At 25.8% G+C, this 18,743-nt stretch overlaps 1 protein-coding gene across 13 annotated transcripts in view; it reads right to left on the bottom strand.

The window, feature by feature from the left end:
* LOC129606067 (liprin-alpha-1) overlaps positions 1–18,743 on the bottom strand; it is a 116,590-nt gene that overhangs the window by 56,431 nt on the left and 41,416 nt on the right. For all 13 annotated transcript variants that reach the window (XM_055516137.1, XM_055516142.1, XM_055516139.1 and 10 more), the window contains exon 2: positions 2,933–3,034. In XM_055516137.1, coding sequence (XP_055372112.1) covers positions 2,933–3,034 — 102 coding nt within the window. The remainder of the gene's footprint in view (positions 1–2,932; positions 3,035–18,743) is intronic.

Below are 18,743 nucleotides of genomic sequence, written 5' to 3'. Positions count from 1 at the left end.
ATACTTTTATTATACACTAGTAAAACACATTTTGTTAGGAAATTCAAATTATTATAATATGCAAGGGTTTTCAATAAATAAAATTGTTGCATCTGGGAATAACAATATTTTGTTATACTTTTCATTACTCATTTCCGTGAGATAAAATTTCTTCGATTTTCAAATATTTATGATATTTTTGTTATTTCGAAGGAAGTATTTTTTACAAAGACAGTTATTTATTATTGTTTTTAAATGTGCTGATGTTGGAAATTGTTAAATAATGCAAAAATTATCCAATATAAACTTTATTCACGCTTAATAAATGTACATTAAAAAATTTGGAACTTGCTAGGAGAGCTTAGATGATGTGGCGGATGTTATAGGTATTGCAATATATTTGAAACTAACATAACGGATTCAAAGTGTTTTAAAGCATAGAAATTAGCGAAACTGGTCCTATAGTAAATAAACAAGTATTTACACAACAGATCTTACTTTGAAAACCGAAGTTAATACAGTTTTGAAAACCGCAATTGACTTTGGTCGTGATGAATGTATTAACGATCCTGATTTTAAAATTGACAACATTCAAAAGCAAGTTTTCGGGTCTTATTGGGCATGTGAACATATCTGTAGAGATAAAAAAATATGAAAGGCTTTCTACTTTTATTCTTTTAAGAAAAATCCTTTTACAATTTGCCGAACGGTTAGAAAAATTCGCTTCATCTTTCGCGACCGGGCTTCCTGAATGCACTCAAGTACATGAACGCTCGAAACTGACTCGTGGTCAATTTGAATGGAGTCTTAATTGAAAAGTAAATGCTGACAGCTAAAATAAAAATGTCGAGCAAACTTACAATATTCTTTGTTTATTTGATAATCAAATACTTATATACTCTATGATAGGAGAGCGAATTCCGAACCAATTTACTTTGCCACAACTTTTTACGAAGATCTATATACTTTTTACGGCAGAACTTAGAGAAAAACTGACTCACAAACCATTCTCTATATGTAATTAATAATACGTCTCCAAGATTTAATTTTCACAAGTATCGAATTATTATTTTCTATACGAGTTCGAGTTCACTATCAAATTTGACTTTTCATTACAGTAGTTGTAATGACTCACACTCGATTTCAGTTTGCTTTCGATTTAAAAATTTTAATTAATTCGCATTTAGTATCATTATGAACAAGTAAGAAAGTCATATGGACCATAGTGCATAAATAAAATAACAAACACAAAACTCATAAACTCATTTTAGAGATTACTTTATGTGCTCATTTTTACAATAATATAACGACTTTGTCAGATCCGTTGCACAATGAAGCCTTTTTGTAGTTGAATTACCTTTTGAAATTCTCTTAAGTGGAAAGAGTCGCACCACAGATTTCAAAAAATTGACTTCCAAAAATATTTTACAAGAGCAGTTTATACAAAGATTTTTTATATTTTAAGACGAGGTGTTAATTAGTTAGATTTTCAAGATATACTTCGAATTGAAGAAGAAGAGAAAATTAGTCCAAAAAAAGAAAAACTTAGAGTACTTGATGCAATTTATTCATCCTTTGGTTCACAAATTTTACAAAAAGATTAAGACTGGAGATTTAGCAGATACTCATCCATATTTAGCTGGAGAATCCGAGAGAGAATAAAAGATACTGTCACCTTTCTTAAATTTAATAAAACAATTATTTTTAAATTTTTAGAAATAATTTTTACTTGAAGTTTATTCATTTCTTACCTCAATTTATTCTTTTTATGACAATGATTTGAAAAAAAAGTGAAAAATCAAATAATATAGAAATAATACATATATTTCTTCCCTTTTTAGTATAACTTAAGTCACCTAAAACCATATCTTCAGTTTTGCAACAACAGCTTAAGTCGACTTAAGTTTGACGAAAATACAAAAGTAATTTTTCACAAATCGCCTAAGTCGAGTTATGCTTTGCAAAGTGCTTTTTATAAATTTTGTATAACCGCCTATCTCACTTTTTTCATAATTATGAGAATACTATTATTTGTTTTACTTCAGTTTGTGAGTTAATCGCTTCCTTTTTTAATTATCTTTCAATCAAAAAAAAAAATTGGTTCAAAAAACTTCATAACTTTTTTCAAAATTAAATTTAAAGTTTAAAATGCATTTATCTCGAAATCACTAAAACAGACTTAAGTCGTTTGTGCTTGAAGCCACTGAATTATTGTCGTTAGTAAAATAAATTTATTGTACGATAATCACATAATTAACACGAAAATTCAATTTCTATATGAGAAATTATAAATAAATTCCTCTGTAATATTTTTATAATAATATAGAAACAATTTTTTTTTAATTTTATAGCATAAAATAACAACATTCTATTTGAAAATATTTAATTATTTTAAAGAAAAATTACCGTGTCCTACACCATTTCTAAATTTATCCAAATCAATATTTTTAAGTGAAATTCCATGAAAATTGCATATATTTAGGAGCATGGTATGAAAAACTTATAGTATTTTTTTCTGTTTTACTACTTCCTTAACTAATTTTGCAAAAAATAACAAATATTAAAATATATGAAACAAAAAATGGCCAGATTTTCATCATTTAATTACAAGTAAAAAAAAAGGGAAAAATAAATAATATTAAAGGACAACAAGTCTTTTTCTATCTAATTAAATAGCAATAAATCAAATGAAGGAAAAAAATAATAACGTAAGAAGAAAATTATATATTTTTTTTTTCCTTTTTTATTCAACCACACTATTATTAATAATGGAAAAGGATTCTCGAAGAAAAATATTAATAACTGTAATTAAGAAATGTGTACACACTTAAATACGTGTGCAAATTTTTATATTTGTATATAAATATGTATATGAGAATTATATAGATTAAAAAAAGGTTTATGTGTTAAAAAAATTTTCTTAGAATAAAGAGAAAAAAAATTTACAACTTACCCTTGTATTATTTCGTTCAGCTTTTAATTCAGCAATTTCTTCATCTCGTTCTAATAGAGTTTCACGAGCCTGTGTTAATTCCTTTGTTAGTGTTGCAAACTCCTATTGAAATATAAACAAAAAAAAGAACAATACGTTAGTACATGCTCAAAAAAAACAGAAAAACAAAATACAATTAATTTACAAATTAAATATGAAGAAAAAGGACATTTATAAATCATTTTTAATAAAACAATTTTTTTCACTGCTTTCTCGGTTTAACATTTCCATTTTTTTTTGTATATACACATATAGGGTGTCGTTTTATGATTGAATTACTTGTACATTGCTAAGTATATCAATTTATCAATAGATTCAAGTCAGTAAATTTAAATCCGGTCATATTAAAAATGAAAACTATCATTCAATGTTTTCAAATGTAGAATTTAAAACGAAGATTCAAGTTCAGTATCGGCATAATAACTGAAGGTCTATATTAGAAGCTTCAAATAAATCAGTATAAGAGCTGAATTTTAGACTCTCCCTTCCCGAAATTCAATTAATCAAGAGTTTTTGCTACAAAATCGCATTAGAAATTTAACAAAAATTTTTCATATATTAAAGTGGTGCCCTAAAAATGATTCCTACTGTTCGAACAACATATAAATTATATATTAAATTTTCTCAGTTCTAATAGGATATAAAATTTATTATTTTAATTTTCGAAATTTATGTTATATTTGTAAAGAAAAATATTATGTATAAATAACCATATTTTTTCGAAGGTAGAAACTATAAATTAAAAATAAAAAAAAATATTTTTTAAAAATAGAAAAAAATGAGCAGATTTATAGAAATTCTACAATATTTAGAATTTTAAAGAAACAACCAAAAATATCGTTATTTGCACCCTCTTTTGTACCCTCAAAAATTTTTCTAGAAAAAAATTCTCAACAAAATTTATAAAGGTAATATAATATTTCTGTGACTACAAGTTTGTAGTTTTAATTTATACTGAAGAAAATTATAAATAAAAATTTTTTATAAAATTTTCTCCTTATACAATTTTGATTTTTTACCAAAAAAATACTCCAAAATAAAATTAACATTATTTATAAAAAAAAAAACGTGCTTTTCGAATTTTGAAATAAAAATCGTTTTCCTCGCCTTAAAATTATTTTACATGATTTTATAGATTTTTTTTATTTGCATATGAGCTTCAGTATTTAAATACGGTGTAAAATAACTTAAGAAGCTATCAGACATGCATTTACATTATAGTTCTTAAAAGACGCGACTAGTTTTCCAAACTGAATTATACAAGCTGAAAAGAATAAAACTGTTCTTTAGACTTGCAAGAAATTCTTAAAAAAAGGAGACTTTTAGACTTTTATTTATAAACTACTTAAATGAAATCAAAAGTTACTCACTTTTCCCTAGCAGAAACTACTCTATTAACATTTATTCTCCTTTAATTTAAATAACTCTGATAATTTGTAATTCAAAAACTTCATGGTAACTAATTATAACATGCAAGAATAAGGTAATGCTTCTTTACACTTTTAGTTAGTTAACTATACTTTAATATGAACAGCACATGATCGTGTTGTCGGAATCAGTAATAAGTAAATCGATTCGTGTTAATTTCAAATTGTTGTAAAGGGATCAAAAATATTGGTAGACAATATTGCTAGGCTATTGTACTTAATTTTAAACGTCAAATTGTTTTTACAATAAAAAACTGCATTTGGAATTCGATTTCACTATTAGAAATTCATAGAATAGGATTTATTAATTCTATAATCTAAAATAAATCCGAAACACAAAATTTCAGAAAAATGGTTAATCATTGGAATCCAATATAAGTTTTTATTTATTCCAATAAAATTTGATAAGACCTTCATGAAACAGTCTAATAGATATGAATTTCCATTCGAACTCATTAAATTGGAACAGAAATTCAGAAGTGCATATTCATACTAACAAATTGAGAAACAAGCAGGTAAAAAACCATGACGTTGCAAAAAATTGTTTTATTTTTTATATATTTTTTAACATTCAGTGTGAAAACTACACCCATCTTATTGCATAGCAATACAGTAAAATATTCTTGTAAATAAACACTTAAAATTTTAATACCAAAAGTCTCGAAAAAAAACGCAATAACTTTAAATATTATGGATGATTCCTTTACAATTCTTATTCAGGAATAAGAAAAGCCATATAAGTGGATACCGAAATTTTCCATTCATATTGTATGGTTTTTACCGAAAGGATCAGGTGAATAACGACCAATTTAATTAATTTACTTTTATTATTTTCTTTTATTACTTTTTTTTTGTATGTTTTTATGATGCAATCAATTTAATTACAAAGGACATTATATGAATGACTTGAATAGTTTTGATTTTTTTTCTCACTTTCCATTTGTAATTTTTATTTATTGTACTATATAATCGCATGTATGTCTCGATTTACTCTATAGTTACATTTGAAATTTCATTTTGTATGTCGTGCCAAGTAAAAAGGATAAAAGAAAAAATCATTAAATTTTTTTTTCTCTTTGTTAATTAGCTAATTATTTAAAAAAAAAAAAGTTGTATGTATTCGAATAATTGTTAGCCTTAATTCATTCAAAATGGTGCACCTGTACATAAAATATCTTTTGAATTAATTTATAAAGATGCGGTTGTTGGAAAACCAAAAAAAAAATTATGGGTAATTACTTAAAGGATCTTTTAAATTGTCATCTAAAATCGATAGACGATTATTAATTGAAACTATTTTTGCTGTACACTTATACAGTGCGATAATTTGTTGATAATTTTCTATTAAAGAAGTTGAAGGAAAATTATTTACATACATATTTAATATGTAAATGTAAAAAATAAATTCTGGAATAGAAATATTTCTTCTCTGTATACATACATGTGACGTGTATAGAAACTGTGAGAGTTGTTTTAAAAGTTTACACTTCGAAATGTCTGTAGTTGTTTCTATTGGTTCGCAGTTGTGTGTTCTCATGTACTTATTGCATATTAACATGTAAACATTTTTATTAAAATATTTTACACTTTAAGTACATTACACAATTTTTAGAATATCATAAATTTTTATAATTCACAGTTGAAAATGCATTAATAGTGTTGAACTTCACTTATATATAAACTCAATTATGCGAACAAAACTTGTTAGTACATTAAACTTTATTTGTATATATTGAAAATTTTTCAAATATACATACATTTCTAAAAACACTTAGGAACTATAAATTATTAACCTTCATCTACAATAACAGAAATTTTAGGTCGATATCGAATATTTCTAAAAGATTTTCTTTTAAATTTAAAATTTATTTTATTTAATTAATTTAAATTTATTGCAATAACGAGATTTTCATCTAGTTGATCTAGTGCTCATGAAAAATAAAAAACAAGTAAAACCGTTTCAGTCGGTATAAACCGATTGAATTATACCCTGCACCTTTCGTTATTGTGTAGCAATTACTCGAACCTGTGAGATCATTCTATAGAAACTTCACGGACATGTCTGACCTATGATTGGACATCCGACTGCCAAGTTTCATCAATCTGACCTTATAATTTTTCAAAATATTTAAAATTAGCTTTTGGAGTTGTATGGTAAGTACCTAAACCTGTCAAGCAATTCCATCAAAACTTCACAAATATATCTGATCTATAATCGGACAAACAACTGCCAAGTTTCATGAATCTGACTTTATTATTTTTCCAAATATTAAGAATAAGCTTTTAGACTTGTATGGGATCTACTCGAACCTGTTAAGCAATTCAACCACAACTTCAGAAATATGTCTGACCCATAATTGGACACATGACTGCCAAGTTTCATGAATCTGACTTTATTATTTTTCCAAATATTAAGAATAAGCTTTTAGACTTGTATGGGAGCTACTCGAACCTGTCAAGCAATCGCACCAAAACTTTAGAAATATGTCTGACCCATAATTGGACACACGACTGCCAAGTCTCATGAATTTGACTTTATTATTTTTCCAAATATTTAAAATAAGCTTTTGGGGTTGTATGGCAAGTACCCGAACCTGTCAAGCAATTCCACTAAAACTTCACAAATATATCTGATCTATAATCGTACACACAACTGCCAAGTTTCATGAATCTGACTTTATTACTTTTCCAAATATTTAAAATTAGCTTATGGAGTTGTATGGCAGGTACCCGAACCTGTCAAGCAATTCCTCCAAAACTTCGGAAATATATTTGACCTATAATTGGACACATGACTGCCAAGTTTCATGAATCTGACTTTATTATTTTGGCGAATATAAAAAATTTGCTGTTGGAGTTGTATGGCAGCCACCCGAACCGGTGCAGCTATCCCATTATAATTTTTAGAGCATGTGTAGAATATAATTGGACACATTTATACAAAATTTTATATTTATAGCTTTATTAGTTTTTGAAATATTTAAAATAAACTCTTGGAGTTGTATGGCAGCTACCCGAACCCGTTGTCCGACTTAATCCAATAACAATAGGGTTCGTCCTTGGCACAAAAGAAAAAACTGGTGAAAGTTTGGTGTCGATTGCATTATTCGTTTTTGAGTTATCGTGCGATCGGACGGACGGACGGACGGACGGACGGACATGTCTAAATCGACTCAGAATTTTACGCTGAGCAAGAATATATATATATGTCCATACCGCAGATGACTCCTTCAAGTAGTTACAAACTCCATACCAAAGTTAATATACCCTTCACGAAGTGCAGGGTATAATAACAAGATTATTAATTTTATTAACGTATTATTAATTTTTCTAACATGAAATAATACTATGAATGAAAATGTTAAACCGCATATGTGATTGAGTTTAAAATTAAAATAAATGAATAAAGTCAGATAACTGAAAAAAGATGCAATATGATGCAATAAGCATAGCAACTTTGAGAATAAAAGAAACATTTATGAAAATTGGGAAGGCTTTGTCAATCGTAATTGTTATTATTCAATAATCACCGTGACCTATGCGTTAATTATAGTCAACACAAAATTTGTCTCTATATATAACAAATAGTCTTGGGCTTCATATCTAAATTTTAGGAGATCAAAAGTAAATTTTAAAGTAATTTTAAAAACAAAAAGAAAGAATCACTCCCATAAAGGGTTAATTAAATAGACATCACCAATTTATTTCCAGATGATAAATATAACTGAATTCATAAAACTATGAAATAATTAAATTACATAATTATAGTTTTTTTATATAATTTTAATTCCTAATAAACCCTATTCATTAAAGTTTTATAACAACAAATAATTAACATAAGAATTTCTGTCGCTATACTCTAAATCTAATAACACTATATGCACTTCAACTTCTTCCTACACTATATAATACAAATGAATGTTTATATGTAAACTTATACAATTGAGAGTGTATATTTCTCTCAAAAAAAATAATATTTAGTTCAAATTCAAGTAAAATTATGTACACTTAGACAGATAATTGTAACATAAAAATGCAATTGAGAAAAAAATGAACTTAAAGTATCACTTGAAATGTCATATTAAAAATTCTTTTCCCTTGTAGAAAAACAAAAATGTTATTAAATTTTGAAAAATTCATTAAACTTTTATTCACATGAACGTATACAAATACAAAATTGAATTAATGTTTAGTTTAATTAATGTTTTTAAATAAATTCCTTAAATTCTGGAAAGAAAGGGTAAAAGAACTCAAAATAATGAAATTACCAACTATTATAGATAGAACAACAATATTATTTGAATAAAAATTGTATAACATCATGGCTTCCTTAACATGAACAACATCATTTTACCAATCTTCATTATTATTAGTAAAGTTTGTTATTGTAACCTGGCAAACTGGTAATATTAATTATTTATAAAACATTTAACCCTTAACACACAAACAAAGTCACTCAAATTTAAAACTTCAACGATCTTTCAAAAACAAATTTAATGGAAATTCAAAATTCGAGTGAGAGCTATAACTGCAGCAGTCAAGAGCTACTACTAAAACAGTAGATGAAAATCTAATCAAAACCAAATTAAAATAATGTCTATATCATAATTGAAATTGTTAGAAAATTTAAAAAAAATGTTTGTTTGTAAGGGTTAATGAAAAAGTGTTCAAAATATAAGGGTAAAATGTTTTAAGCGTTTATTGAAATTAATAACAATAACATTCATTTAAAATATTTACGTAAGATAGATAATTAGCGTTACAATGCCAATAAAGTCAACAAAATAACACAATCTTTTAAAAGAAAACATTTTTTTTTAAATTTTAAAACGTAGGATGGTAAGCAAATAAAATCATATAAGAAGTGTATTGAAGGTTTAAAATTACGTTTTTCATGCTCTACATACTATTAATCTATATAAGTATGTATGTAATTATTTAATTTTCGTATTATATAGGGTTCTTTATGAAAATAATCGCCATACACAACATACATCCACACCTACATTTATAGAAAATATTTTTTTGTTATTCAGAAACAGAAAATTAAACGTTTACTCACTCATTTTCAAAAAAAATTAAAACAAAAGCCAAAATATAATAAAATTTTATCTCATCAACAAAAAAAAAAAACAAAAATTTTTGTTTTTAATAATAATATGCTTTTAATATACAAATGCAATTACAAACATATGCTACTTTTGTAATCTCGACAGCCATACCAAGCAACATACTTATAAATATGTATGGGAGCTATTGTGTTTTTTTTTTTGTTTTTTGAGCAACAACATCTGGGCGAATTCACTTAACATCTATTTAACATAATTTAATTTTGACATTCTCTTTTAATTTTATTATTTCCAATTTTATCGACCGCATTGCATACAATAAGGGGGGTTATGTGACAGCATCGAATTTTGCTTCACGGACTACTCCAGTGTAGGAGTACGGTAAGGGTAATAAAAATTCTTTTTATATAAATAAACATAGCCTATTTTATGTTGTGAATCTGTCGATCAGGGTGTCTGCTCGCGTATCTTTACCTCGACTGAACCGTTTTTGATACAATTTTTGATCTATCTTGGTATATGTTAGACGTGCTACAGATTGATTAACCATTGGAATATGTCAGGTCTCGAGAATTGAACCTTTACTATTGATTTTACATTTTATATATTATAAGAAAAAATTTATAATTACATAATAATTTTCGGCTGATAACACGACAAGTCGCCTAATTTTTTGAGAAAATCAGGTGACGGTAACTCAACTTTTACGAGGAATTACATTTTTCCTCAAATACAGAAGAACAATCAACAAATTTCCTTGAAATTTAATATTTGAACTCAAGGTATTTGGGTGTATCATAACAGAAGTGAAACAAAAGTTTTCCATAGGCTTGTGAAATGCTTTCACCAAACCAAAATATATGAACTTTACGGTCGATTATGTGCTGATCACATCAGATTTTTTTTTTATTGAAATTAATTTTTTTAATTTACACATGTTTGCATGTAAATATATAACACAAACAATATCTTTGTATGTACGTCGTCATTGAAATTTATTAACCAAAATGAAATAAATTTTAAATTTGAAATCATTTTTTATGATATTAAAAAAGAAAGTCATATTCCTCGGTCAACTAAATAATATACGAAATTAAAGGAACTGCAAGAAGTTTCAATAGTATTGTTATATATCACAATATTTTTCCTTCGATTACAATGATAGGTAGGAATTTTCAGTATGGGTGGAATAATATTAAAACGAGAAAAAAATAGAGTTGACCTTGTCAACTCTGTGATACCCGTACGAATTTGTTATCCTATGTGCGAATAACTAATGTGCCATAACTAACTATGAGGCAGACTATGACTTTAAGTTGCCGTATTACCATATTAATTTATGCAAAATTTCAGTACTATGTGTTATTCAAAATACTGGTTGTGCCAAACTACTATTGATGTTGTATGGCAGCTACCAGAAAGAGCCAAGAAATTTTAGCGAATTTTATCAAGCACATCGGCCCTACTAATATACTCACTTGTGTGAAATCTCAATATAACAGCTTTTATAGTTTCTGAGATATAGTCAAATAACTTTTGAAGTTGTATGGCAGGTACCAGAAGGAGCCAAGTAATTTCAACGACTTTTATGAGACACATTGGCCCTACTAATATATTCGTTTGTGTGAAATTTCAATACCATAGCTTTAATAGTTTCTGAAATATAGTCAAATAACTTTTGAAGTTGTATGGCAGGTACCAGAAGGAGCCAAGTAATTTCAACGACTTTTACCAGACACATCGGCCCTACTAATATATTCACTTGTGTGAAATCTCAATATCACAGCTTTTATAGTTTCTGAGATATAGTTAAATAACTTTTGAAGTTGTATGGCAGGTACCAGAAGGAGCCAAGTAATTTCAACGACTTTTACCAGACACATCGGCCCTACTAATATATTCACTTGTGTGAAATCTCAATACCATAGCTTTAATAGTTTCTGAAATATAGTCAAATAACTTTTGAAGTTGCATGGCAGGTACCAGAAGGAGCCAAGTAATTTCAACGACTTTTACCAGACACATCGGCCCTACTAATATATTCGTTTGTGTGAAATTTCAATACCATAACTTTTATAGTTTCTGAGATATAGCCAAATAAATTTTGAAGTTGTATGGCAGCTACCCGAACCGGTACCCCGATCATGTCCAATTTAAATAGGGTTCTGGCACTTACTACAATAAATCATTTGTGAAAATTTGGTGAACTTAGCTCAATTAGTTTTTGAGTTATCGTTGGGACGGACGGACGGACGGACGGACGGACGGACGGACGGACGGACGGACGGACGGACAGACAAAGCTAAATCAACTCAGAATTTGACACTGATCAAAAACATACACTTGAGTCTATATCTAACACCGTTAGTTCTTAGCGTTACAAACGGTAAGGCAAATTTAGTATACCCTTCGAACATACGTTCGTACGGGTATAATGAGAACTCACATGAACAAAATAAAAGTTAGCTTATTGGCTATACGGAAAAAAATTTCAAATAATAAAATCTGGGGAGATTGAAAAAACAGAAAATACAATTAATATTTATGAGTAAATAACAATTAGCATTTGGATGCACAATAATGTAAACTTCAATTTCAATAGCATTAATTTTTTTATTTTAAATAAAATGTTATTGTAACACTATCGAAATTCCAGACAGTTGCTGGACTAAAATATATTTATTAAAATCAAATATTTGTTTAAAAAAATAATCAAATTTTTTTTAATATGATAAACTAAAGTACATAATATACAAAATAATATTAATCAGATAATTAAATGAAATATTTGATTTTAATTATGCTATAGCATGGAACAAAAATATTTCATTTTTTTTAGAAATACATAAGTTATCATGATTTTGTGAATTAAATTCAATATCTATAAACAAATATTTAAGTATGTATATTAAAATAACTGATTTGTTCCTAATAAACCTCAAACTCATAAGCGATATAATCTTGCAGATTTTTTTTTTAATTTACAGAATATAAAAACAAAAAAAAAAGTTGTGTCAAATCAAAGATTGTAAAGTTTCACTTTGTCCTTCAATAAGTGAAAATATTGTCTTTAAAAACAATCTACTACATTATTAAAATTTACATTCATTCATATACCAAAATTAAATTCTAGAAATTGCATACATTCCGGATGAGGCAAAAAAAAAAATTTAAAAGAGGCGGTAATACAATGCTCCAAGTTCAAGGTTTAATTAAAAAAATTATTCTTTTTAATGGCATGGAATATTCCGCCAGTTGTGGAAATATAAGCTTACAGTTGTGGAGTTGAAGGTGGATGTGTCAAAAAATATTTCTTCTAATGAAATGAAGAATTTATTTGTGTCTAAAAGTTTTTTAAATTTCAGACTTTCACAATTAAGTTTTAAAGAAAAACGACATCAAAAATTTGGAAAAAACGAATTTTATATAACAGTTAATTTTAAGGGCCTTTTTGTTTTTTTTTAAATTCAGCATTATTGAACACAGCAATAGAATAAACCAGCCGCTACTTTTCTGCAAAATTTGAAAAATATTTATGGTTCATCACAATAAATAGTCAAAAATTGACATTTTAAAATCTTTGAGGGGGGCTGATAGGTAAAAAATTTTTTCTACTAATTATTTTTTCTACTCTAATTATTTTCCTAGAAATAAATTTCTAGGAAAATATTCAGCTCCCTATATTAAAGGGTGTCGAAGTTTTTTAAACATGCCCACAGAATGACCGCATGGAACTAATAATCACATTTTTTCCTAAAATATTTAGAAAAGTGCTAAAACGCTCGCGACAACTAGTATATAGAGACAAGTGTAAAGCTTTCAATAAGTCGATAGATAGGTAGGTAGATTTATATCCATCAAAAACTACACCTTGCAACATAGTCCCCAAATCAATTTTACATAAATGAAATATTTTCACAATTTAATTAGCTTAAATTTATTACTAAATTTAATTCCAACAATATGTGCTACAAAAAATTAATAAATGCACGATAATTCAACGTACGTGTTAATTTTATTGTAATCTGTTAAAAATGTATTAAAAACAGATTTAAAGTAAATAACATTTAATTCACATACGTAATACAGTAATGAATTTTGTAAAAAAAAAATTCTAATAATGTATATAAACATTATAAAAGTATGAGGTAATAAAAAACCAAAGAAAAAATACAAAAGATCATAAATGTCAAAAACTTTGCTACTGTAAGCCAACAATATATTAAATTTAATATTAAATTGTTTTCATTTTTAATATAAACTTACATACGTAGTATAATAGTTTTTCATATCCTTGATGTTAAAAATGCCGGAAAAATACCATTGTTGAAAATAAAAATAACAAGCATTTTATGTTTTGCTTTAAACATTTGTTGACCCCAATTTTGCTTTTAGATTTCTAATACCCACACAGATATCAACCTACACATACATTTAATACTTAGAAATAATATATACTATAGTACAATATTACATGTTAAGAGTGCAATGTAAATCCAGTGTAACGTACGGTGTCATCAACATTGGCAATATTTTGATATTAAACTTCTTTGTAAATAAAATGCTTTTGTTCTCATTGTAGAATGACCTTGAGTAATTAAGTTTTCAATTTCTTCCCTCTCTTATCACTGTTGCTGTTATTCTTACTTAAATTTTAGCAGAGTATTTTATGCGGAAAACAACAATAAACAGTGAATCTCTTAATTATATCAAGATTTATGCATGGCAGAATAGAATTTACAAGCTTATTCTTAATTTATTCTCTTTCTTTAAGGTTACTCTCAATTATTACATGCATATATTAAGTATGTAGTAGGTATTAAATTACAGAAAAGATGACAGCAGTTTCTTATTAATTGTTAAAAATTTACCTGTGGGTAAAATGGTAGGAGTGTAGTAACACAACTATACACACAATTTGTTTCAAAGTTGTACATTTTTTTTCATGTAATTATACAAATCAGGGTTGATGTAAGGATTAAATTACATTAATAAAAATGTAGGTAGCTAATATTTAAATGTTTTGAAAATTAATATTAGAATCATGTAAAATTATTTAATTGTAATAGAATTAAATTTCATTTTGAAGAATAGTTGTTCTGTTAATTCACACTCGAATTTTCTGCATACATATCTTTAGTATACCCTTATTATATTTTGTTTCAAATGTTATATAATTATATGTGCAATCAATTTATAGAATTGCCGTATTTACCAACTATTTTGATTAAATATTGTACATAGTTTTTTAGGTACTTAGATTTTTATAAATTTACATACAATTCTTATAAATTTACATACAATTTTAATTTCAGCATTCATTAGAATTTTAATTTCACAAGGCATTAGAGTCAGTATCACGTTTGCGTTTATTTTGTGTAAATTATTAACCAAAGGAGTGTTAAACAGTGTAAACAATTGTAACTTCCTTTTAAAAGGAATTTTTACTCAAGTATTGCAATAATTTAATTTTTAATAAAATATTTAAAGATTTCATTCTCATAAAAAAAAAATTTCTTGTCTGTGAGCTCCTTTTGAACCCCACGGATTTCTATATTTAAAATAATATGTGTGTATGTATATAACACAATTATTTTGGAACCTGTATTCACAGCTATAAAAGCCAAATTAATGTCAATTATAATTTCATAAATTAACACTCCAGTCTTTTAATTTAACTTTCAATAAAGTATAAAACTTTAAAATTACAAAGTTTTTTAGATCATAAATAAAAATTTAATTTTTGTTTTTCAAATTAATAAAGATAAAAAAAAAATGAAAATATTTTTTACGATTTAAATGGAATTTTAAAAGTGACCTTTTTGTTTTTTTTATTTTTATTAAATTTTAATTAAAAAATTATTCAAGAAATATTTCATATCCAAAAATAAAAACAAAAATTTTAAAAAATATGGAAAGTATCCTTAAAAAAAATACTGGTAGTTTTTTTAAATTTTTTTTATTAAATTTTAATATTTTCTTTAGATCTTGCATATCAAATAATTTTTTATACTTATTTCGAAATTCTTAAATGATGAGAAGTTGTTCCTGACACTTAAAAACGTCATAATTTTAGAAAAGTGCTATTCCAAATTAATGCAATTTCTATTTAAAATTATTTAACGTGAGGGTAACCATCTGTAAACTTTTGTGGGTTATAGGCAAATATGTACTATGTGAGTATGAGAATGGGCCATTCGAATTTCTTACATTACCTATGTATTAAGAAAAGATTAAATTATTATATAAGAAAAAATAACATTTTCAACTAATTTTATTGACTCTTTTGTTTTAACAAATAATTAATTTGTATGAAATTTTATGTACCTATATCTATAACGTATTATCTATGATATCTAACATAACGTATTATCTATGATTTCTAAAGAGATTTTTGAAAATTTTTTTTCCAAATTTTAATAGTTACAATCGAATATTTTTCAGTTCTTATAAGTAAAATGATGGGCCGCATTTTGAAGTTGAATAGGAGATTGTAATTGCAAATAACTTGTAAATATACAATACTTTTGTTTATGAAGATACCCTTATACAGAAAAAATTATAAAATGAAAAAAAAATTAAAAAATATCTAAGATTCGAGACGAATGTGCCTAGCTATATGTTTTTTTTAATTATTGCAGTGTTTAACAAAGCTTTAAACCGAATTGAATTGTTAGGATCACTTTATTAACATTAGTTAAAAAATTATCTAGTATTACGAGTATAACAGTATTTTATGACTTCAGCATGCACAAATTTAAACATATGCAATTTGCAAAGTTTGATACTTCCTACGACTGCCTTTAACAATTCAAAACAAGTGTTAATTTTTAATTCGTAATTCCCTTGGAAATCTACCTATTTCCAAAAAAATTTAAATTAGACTGCTATTCGGAACAGATTTTTAAAGTGGAGAGATACGGAATAAATAACATAAATTTTTTTTTAATCATTAATATCACCTTCCCTCAAAACAACACACTGCCTTATCAAAAACAAAAACTTCAAAAGAGAAGCGTTAAGTTTCATAATTTCATTATCATATTTAATGAATTTTTTGTTATTTTGTGTTTTTCTAAAAGAACCTTTTTTGCTTTCCTATAACCTTTAATGCTCTTTAATTTACAAGAGTGAATTTTTTTTTTCTCATATACATAAACACACGCTATGTTGTACCTTTGAAAAATATAAGAGTAGTGTACTCATAACAAATTTTGTATTCAAGTCAGGTATTCTTTTATTATTAAAGTTCTAGGACAACATGAAAAAACATAAACACAACAGAGAGAGAAAAGAAAAATATAAATTTACTTTTTTTCATATTTCTTCTTTTCTATTCCTTCAAGATGTCCTTTTCAACAGGATACAAATATTTTTAACCAATTTTCGAATATTTTTGTTTTTTTTTTTATATATGAAGGTATTCTTAAAGTTGTGAAAACACAACACTAATATAATAAAAATTTGAGAGAAAAACCCTTTTCAAAATTGATATGGTTGGTTTTTTTTTACATCTTCAATATTCTTTTTTAATAAAACCGCAGGTTTTCGCCACTTAAGGAAAAAAGAAATGAGAAACTTTTTTTTTGTTTTTGTTTTGTACTTCAAAGAAAATAAGATTTTATCCTTTCTGAAGGATACACCAATACCTTATATATCTTTGTCAGATATCATAGTCATGTTTTGATAGTTAAAACTTAAAGATCAATAGGATAACACGTTAGTATATTCTCTTTAAAAGAACATTGAAGTTTTTGAGTAAAAACTTTGGAAAGAGTGTAAAAATATTCTTAAGAAAATTTTTGAGAAGAGATGAAGAAATTTTTGCAAAAAAAATCTCACTTTAAAAGTTTAAAAGAATGAAAAAGAAATTTTGGGATATTTGAGAATAAAAATTTGACTTCATATAGTTAGATAAACTAGAAATGTGGGAAGATGAGAGCGAGTAAATTAAGTTCTTATTATACGTATGGAAAGTAGAAAAGAAAAAAACAAAACAAAATAACTAAATTTCAAAATTGTTATTGGTATTCGTTTAATGTTTTACATTATATTGGAAAATCCTTTAAATGTAATCCTTTTTTATTGCTTTTCTTTTTCAGTGAAATAAAATTGAACAAAAACAAAAAAACAAACACGAGTTAAATATGAAAAATTGTTGCAAAATTGTCGGGGAAAAAAAAAGAAATTTTTGTTAAGCGGAAAACGTGAAATTGCAAACTAAAGTAAAAAGGGAAAAATAAAATTTATAATATTGAAGTAACAGAAAGGAGAAAAATGGAATAAAAATATAGAAGAGTAAAAAAATAAATTTCGGCGAAAATAAAAAAATATTATCTTTTTTTTTTAATGAAAAGAAACGTTAAAATACGTGAAAATTATATTTGATGATGATTTGCCCTCTCGGGAACTTACAGCCATCCACAATATTGTACTCGTATAACAAAATAAGTAATGTTTTTTCAATGTTCATATACACGTTCAAATACACACTTTACATGCTATGTCCCAACTTAAATATTAAATGTAAATTTTACACTAATATACAACAGTACAATCTCAGTAAGTTGAAATTTCTATTGAATCATTTGAAAATATATAAAGGGTACGAAATGCCTCAAGGAACGAAATTCACATCGAATACAATACCATAACCAATTTATAATTAATTTTTAGTAAGATTTAAAGTCTAGCGTTTAAAATATTTTATCAAATTTTTTATAAAATTCAAAAATTTAATCTATTTAATTTATTTATTTATTTTAAATATGGGAGATCCCTTTTTTTTGAGGCAGAACAAATCTATTAATTCATATCCAAAATATTGTTATATATACAATTATATACGTATAATTGTAATCCGTTTATGCACATCTACATGGAATTTAATTTTGGTTGACTTTTCAAAATTTTGCTATAGTATAATTTTCAAATCTTATTCAGCTCGAAATAAATGGTTTAAAACAATTATGTTCCTGCATAGGAGATTTTTATACTGTTATATAATATTATTTTGTAGTATCAGAACATAACATTGTATGTTGAATTTACAGGTATTTTACTGTCTAAATATTGTGATGTAAAATGATTTAAAAACTAGTTTACTTATTACTTCAATTTAAATCTTTTTACGTACAATATATTGGAATATAAACAAAATAAAATTTTATATTTCCAAAACTTAAACTGTTATTCGTTTTACAAATTGTTGAATGTACAATGATTTATTTTAAACTAATTTTCAAGAAAGAAAAATTTTTAATAAAATCAGATGAC

This window comes from Condylostylus longicornis, unplaced genomic scaffold (genome assembly GCF_029603195.1).
Source record: "Condylostylus longicornis isolate FDR11 unplaced genomic scaffold, ASM2960319v2 ptg000017l, whole genome shotgun sequence".
Lineage (NCBI taxonomy): Eukaryota > Metazoa > Arthropoda > Insecta > Diptera > Dolichopodidae > Condylostylus > Condylostylus longicornis.
Note: the sequence above shows the minus strand (reverse complement) of the source record. Positions and strands in the feature narration are given on the sequence as shown.